At 41.1% G+C, this 7,014-nt stretch overlaps 1 protein-coding gene across 1 annotated transcript; it reads left to right on the top strand.

The window, feature by feature from the left end:
* Window positions 1-1,383: 1,383 nt before the first annotated feature.
* CSUI_010450 (dynein gamma flagellar outer) lies at window positions 1,384-6,508 on the top strand (the record flags this gene model as incomplete). The annotated part of the gene is made up of 6 exons (XM_068070554.1): window positions 1,384-1,552; window positions 2,754-2,858; window positions 3,837-4,085; window positions 4,817-4,895; window positions 4,973-5,100; window positions 6,257-6,508. Coding segments are annotated over exons 2-6 (792 nt in total), but the record flags the coding sequence as incomplete, so codon positions are not given.
* Between the last annotated feature and the right edge of the window lie 506 nt (window positions 6,509-7,014).

Below are 7,014 nucleotides of genomic sequence, written 5' to 3'. Positions count from 1 at the left end.
ATACAACAAACCTCGAGATCACTACCCTGGGTATAATCCATCCATTGCAGCCACTACCGACTAGTTTGAGACACTAGATTCGTCTCATCTAACCTTCAGCTTTACTTTCCGGAATACACCCTCAATCAAAAACGGTGACTTCTACCACGAAAAGCATCCACCCATCATCCTTCGTCTTCCTTTCAAAACTGATCGCCTACCTCCTTAGAGTTAGAACGTTTCATAGAGTATGTGGGGATGGATGTAATGAACTGCGTTTCTGTTTACCAGCTATCTCTCTCTTTCCTTTGCACACACGTCTTCACTGACAAAGCCTTTCTACTTAACCGACTATAAACGTCTCTGCTTTTGGTCTCTGTAACCAAAGAATCGAATAAGGAATCGAGTTGGCTGTAGGACACCGCCGAGGGAATAGATAGAGATCAACGATGGCTTGCTTCTTTTTCTAGCGTCTACGTTTTCCTCTGTTGCACTCTCACTCCTACTACTACGACTACTATGATCATTACTGACTGTACAGGAAAAACTGTCAGAATGAACAACGTCGCGATTTCATCTGTGGATTTCGGAATTTCTGTAAAGATCTCTCCGATGCTATTCATTCCCTATCATGCGGAATCGAATTACGAAAACCAGATCCTTCGTACGTTCTCAAAACTTTCCCTCCCCGCCTGTCTTGTCTTTTCTTCACCTCCTGTTTCCTTCTTTCTCTGCCTATTCTTTCGGCTACTCCAACAGTCTTCTACTTCAAATCTTGACAAACTTATAGACTTCTTTCCGTACTCTAGAGACAACAGTTGAAAGAACAGCATATGCAACTGACAAAAAAGTAACTCCCTCCCTTTCTCTCCATAGATAAAGGAAGATGTGCAATGAATGGTGTGCACGCGGTCGCAGTCCAACGCGTGAGTTCGTTGACATGCTCTCGTTGATCTTCGTGCTTCAAATAAACGGAGAGTTTTGCCGGCACCGCTTTCTATTCTCACAGAGATCTAACAGGGATGAAAGGTTTATAGACATATCGATACGTACCAAATCTTATTACAGTCGCCAGCTTCTCTACACACAGTCCATTGCCACCTTCCTGCTAAATGAGCTTTTCCACGGGAGGATCTCTCTATTTCTTGATCTGTTAGATATGAAACAGTCTTCACACAGATTTCGTCTCCCCTGTTTCTATCGATCATATCATCTCCGTGTGTCAAGTGATGCAAGATGGAAGTCGATGCCTTCTTACTGAAAGAGTCGAGAAAGGAGAAAGGAAAAAAGGACCTTTGCTTTCTGGACGGGAGATGGCGAGTAGTCAGTCTTCATCATGTAAGTAACCGTAAGAGCCTCTCAAACTCGGCAGGTATCTTTTTCTTCTTTCTTCTTCTTCTTCAGACGTATTAGCGAAGAAGAGCGTCGTGATCCGGCGCTAGCTGCTCGTAATCCTGAGACTGTCGCTCATTTCGAAGCTCTTCTTGAAGACTGGTGTAGACAGATCGAAAAATACCTAGAAACGTCACTCGAACATACAACAGAGGCCCCTGATGCTGGTCCTCGAAGCGAGGTCCGTTTCTTTCTTCTCTCTCTCTTCTTTCTTCTTTCTTTCTTTCAATCACCTTCTTGCCGTCAGCCATACAGCTATCTATCCGTCGATACTGCAAATGGATGAGTTCTTAACGAATTCTATTTCCCTTCCGAATCTACTCCCTTACCCCTAGCTTATGGAGAAAACATCCTATCTCGCAACGCTGTCTCCTTCCTTTTGTCTTTTCTACCTTCCTGTCACTCGGCCATTCTTCTCTTATCAGATTTCTCTCTCTCCCTCTCTCTTTCTCTCTCTCTCCCTTATCACGGCGTCAAGATGTCCGTCTGTCTATCTACCTATCTATCTCTCCCGGTGTGCGTGTGTATGTGTGTGAATAGGGGCCGTCTGCTCCCTTCCATGACGTAGACTTCCCCAGCAACTCGATCTTCCTTCTTTTTAACCGTGTCTCTTCTTCTTCATGCGGACTGATGTTTCCACACTTTCACCTCATAAGCTCGTTGGAAATTCTCTTTCTTTTTTCTATTTCTCTCCGTCGATTCCTGTCCTCTCATAACCGCCATCCATCCTCACACACGCATGCGCCTATGGAAGCTAGATCTCCCAAGATGGCGGCGAGTCTAGGATATTTTTTTGCGCAAGACCTTAGTTATGCTCTACGGCTAGCTAGCTGTAAGTAGCTTTTCTTGACTTTCTGTCTACTTAAGCGTCGCACAAAATAGGTGTCTTTTCTTCCCCGGCTTATCATCATAGGCAAAGTTCGAGCGGTTCTTTCATCAAACAAAAAGAGCCTTCAATTTCTCTATGAAAGCGGCTGCATTTAAGCAAGGGTCGATGGATCTCTAGGACCTGACGAAGGGTCTCGATCTTGAAAATGCACGATGAGCTACTCTATCACTTCTTATTAACCAAGCATGACGTTATCCTTATATCTAGATATGTACACCTGTAAGATAATGTTGTAAGTATCTCCGTATAGTACCTCTATTCGAGCATATATACCTCTGATGGACAGATCTTCCCACGGTACTATTCACCAATATATATATATATCGGTATATATATATATATTCATATAGATATATCTGCATAGATATAGATATGCTAGAGATGTGTTTGCAGAGATGTGTGGACGGTTTCGCCCCTTCCTATTCCTATCTTAGATTCGAGAGTGTGGTCGAAGTCTTTCTTCTCGTTATGTTTCTTTACTTGTTCTTTTCAGATTGAGTATTGGAGAAACCGCATGCAACGATTGAATTCGATCATAGAGCAGCTAAAGAGTGAGGACTGCCGCCTTGTCTTCCAGGCGCTCTACTCCGTTAGCAAGGTAAGATCACGAAAGAAAGGAGGGGAACATACAGCATCTCTTCTTTCTCTTCTTCTTCTTCTTGTTCTTCTTTTCCCGTCGCTCTTTCATTCATCTCTAAATTCATCTTCCCACCAAGCTCAAGACTATTATGAGAAAAAAGACAGACACCTCTTGACTTCAGTCCGATACCATCAGACCTTATACTCATCTTATCTCCTCAAGGAGATACTTTTCTTCTCTTTGGATAGAATAAAACCGAAGTTTCTTTCTAGCTCTTTCCTTCCTAAATCTCGTCTCTTCTGAGAGGAGGAGGATTCCTACGAAGTAAGTATGTCTTTCCTCTGATAGCAAAAGTCTTGTGTGTGTCACAGGTGTATAGACACTTACACAGTCTTTCAACTTGTTTCTTCTTTCCGGTGTATATACACCTCGTCCTCCTCCTCCCTCAGTGTGGAGCAAGTGAACTGCTGTGCTCCCCTACTTTGAAAGAAACATCCACGCTTACAGAGAGCCACGACGAAGAAGACAGAGAGAGAGACACACTTTCTCTTTCTTTCTTTCTCACTCTTTCTTTCTTTCTTTCTTTCTCTTCACTTCGTCGACCTCACACTGCAGGCCTTTATGCTTCCATTCATCCTCGCTGTTTTTTCTCCTTTCTAAGTCTGAATGAATGATCTGCCTCTTCAGATTTCCTTGTAAAGGCAAGCATGTGGTCTCGTATAGATACATATGAGACATCGAGCATGCAGATAGCAAAGAGGTCTACTATCTTCTTTGATCATATCCACTTCCTGAGAAGCTGTCGCAAGACCGTTGTATCCATCAATCTTCCCTTCTTCTTATCGATTCTTTTCCTCATACGTCTCTACATAAAGCAATCAAATCTTCTAAAGAAATGCCTCCATAGAGATGCACTTTTCCTCCTTGTCTTCTTAGCTCATATAGGTCTTGTTTCTCTTGCTTCTCTCTCTCCCATCTGTTCTGCTGTATGTACAGATGACGTCTGAAGTGACGCCGAAGTCAAGACAGACGGTCTTTCATACCTTGCGTCGATGTAAACAGATAGATATTTCCATTACAGAAGCCTTCAATGAAGCTAAAGACAATGTGAAGTATCTTAGCACCCTCGAAAATTTCATGGATCCTCTCTATACAGGTATATTATATCAACGAGCCGCCGCACTTCCCTCCTTATCTAGATCTATTAGATCGATCCGACTTCTCATAGCTGTATCCTCTTCCCCAGTCTATCCTGTTTTCTTCATATCTGTAGACACATACAAATGTAGAAGACCTAGGAAGGGAGAAGAAGGAGAAGGAGAAGAAGAGATCGAAGACCAGCAGTCGATCAGCTTCGATGGCTCCGCACTCATTTCTCATTCTTTGCTTGTTCCTGTCCTCTTTGCTCTTCTCTTTTCTGTCTCACGAAATCTCTTCTCTACACATCCTTGCATGCAGAATAAGAAAGGCCTTCCTCATAACGAGTTCACATCTTTAAGAGGCACTGAAAGATAGAGAACAGCAGATAGAGACCATACAAATCCCTTTACATACATACACCTATACATCCATATATATATATATTGATACCCCTATATACATGTATGGATGTATATCAATCTATATCTATCCAGATATAGATAGATATATGTATAGGTATGCCCATATACATATATATATATATATAGATGTATATATACGTGTATGATGAGAATGTAAGAGTGAGGCCATAGATATGCCTGCGTGAATGTCTCGATTTATGCTTTGATAGAGCCTCAACAACCGTATCTTAAGTGTCCTCTTTACCGACCTCACACTTTCCTTAACTACATTTATGCAATACATCTATAGATATACATCCCCAGTCGGGTTCTCTTTCTTTCTTTCCCTTTTTGCTTCTTTCCTCTCTCTCGACTGAATTTTGCATGCGTGCTGCTTTGAGTGTCTTTCTTTCTTCCTTTCTCTGCTTCTTTTAGCACCTCTACGGACTTGAAAGAAAAGAAGAGAATGAGAGAGAAGAAAAAGAGGCAAAAGGAAGAAAAGCCTCGTTTTCACGTCTCTTTCAATGATGTGACTTTCTTTACATGTTTCAACACATGAAGATCGAGAGGTGCTCCTGCGTTGCGGTGTAGGTACACCTCAAACTATTATCGACAATCTCGGGGCTTTAATGAATGCAATTACTATGATCCATTCTATATCTAGATATTATAATACGACAGAAAGGATGACCAACTTCTTTATCAAAATCACAAACCAGGTAAAGACATTTTCTCTCTTCAGACAAGAAAAGGAAAGAATCGACACCTCCTGTCCACACAGATAGACACCTTCATACATCTGTCTAGACATGAGGTGGTCTCTTCATCTCTATCTATATCCATCCATAAATATGTATAGGGAGATATTTCTACGTACAGACATACATACGGATTTATCATTATTTGTAGATCTGTGTGATTACATATATATATATATACATACCTGTAAAGATAGATACAAATATACATCTAATGCACATACAAATATACATACTCGTCTAGACGAAGAGAGGAAGCGTTACCGTCTCCCTTTCTCTCATTCCTTTTGATAAGACACTTTCTAGCTCAGATCTCTTTATCTACACATACATGTATGATATGTATATCGACATATATATATATACACATCTGCATTCATTGCGTGTTTATGAAAAAGTCTAGAAGTTGTCCTTGTATAAGAATCTAGCTATAGATATATGTCTAGATATGTCTTAACTCATAGAGTTCTTCTATAAAGTGTACGGAGAAAAAGCCGTCTATCTCCTATCTCCATGCACTACAGCGCCTTCCATGATGACTGAGAGCACCTCCATCCAATACATATATACCTATATATATACATGTAGATATGTGACGTATCTATCCACCTGTATCTATCTGTATATGACTCAGCGCACAAGAGGAGCATCTATTACACATTTCTCTATCTCTATGGCTTCAATCCAGACCGTATCTCTATATCGTCTTCATAGATATGTCTGTCTACGGCATTACTAGTCCATACTTCTCAGTTTCTCCTATTCAACACATGTATTTGCTCCAAGACAGAGAAGAAGAAAAAATAGTGATTAACTCGTCTTTCCTTCCGTGTGGATCTTGACCAAGCATATCTATCTCTATCTCTCTCTCTCTCCCTTTCTATCTCTCTACTACAGCGTTTGTATCTACTAGCCTGCTCTACGGTTTAACCTCCCCGCCCGGCTTATCTTTTCTTTTCTTTTCTTTCTCACTCTTTCTTTCTTTCTTTCTCACTCTTTCTTTCTCACTCTTTTTACCTCTCCGTCTTTTGAATGGTCTTTCTTTCTTTCTTGATCTTCTCTTTTGCCTTTTCGTTATCTTCTTTCTTTTTCTTTTCTTTTTCTTTTTGTTTGCTAGATGATTGTGAACTGCAAGAGAGTGATCTTAGAGGATGACCATTACGACAAACTCTGGGAGAAGGAGCCTGCCCCTCTGATAGAAAAGCTAGAGATTTGCTCGCGTCTGAACGAGGCCTATCATGAGCACTACCGCATTACCAAAGACAAGCTCCTCACCATGCCTAAAGGGAAGCAATTCGACTTCTCGGAGCATCAGATCTTCGGGAGAATCGACCTCTTCTGTCGGAGGATTCTCAAACTCATTAGCCTTGTAAGTTCATACAGGAGTCGTGGGCTTTCTCTTCTATATAGATTAGGTTGATAGTGATCGAGTCTTACTCCCCTCGTCCGAGGATCGGCGAGAGAAAGATATAAATACGAATGTGTAGGTTCACATAGATGTCTTCTCTCGTTGTATAAAGGGGCTTTTTCTCTTGTACAAGAGAGAGAGAGAGATCGAAAGGAAGAAAGAGAAGAGAGAGAGAGAGAAAGAGACAGATAGAAAGAAGGAGAATAGAGAGAGAGAGTGATTGAGAAGAGTATATAAGCTTTCTCTATGTCTACATGCTGTGACTAAGAGCTATCGGAGAGTTCTCCACAGAAAGAAGAAGCAAACGAATCGACCTCCTTCTTCCTCCAACACATCCAGAGATTAACAGGATCTATCTATCTTTAATCTATCTATCTTTAATCTATCTTTAATCTATCTTTAATCTATCTATCTACAGCTCCTCCTCCTCGTTCTTCTTTTCCTAGTGACGTTTCGTTTTCTTCTTC

Source organism: Cystoisospora suis (genome assembly GCF_002600585.1).
Source record: "Cystoisospora suis strain Wien I chromosome Unknown contig_7466, whole genome shotgun sequence".
Taxonomy (NCBI): Eukaryota; Apicomplexa; class Conoidasida; order Eucoccidiorida; family Sarcocystidae; genus Cystoisospora; species Cystoisospora suis.
This window is presented reverse-complemented; position numbering and strand designations above follow the sequence as displayed.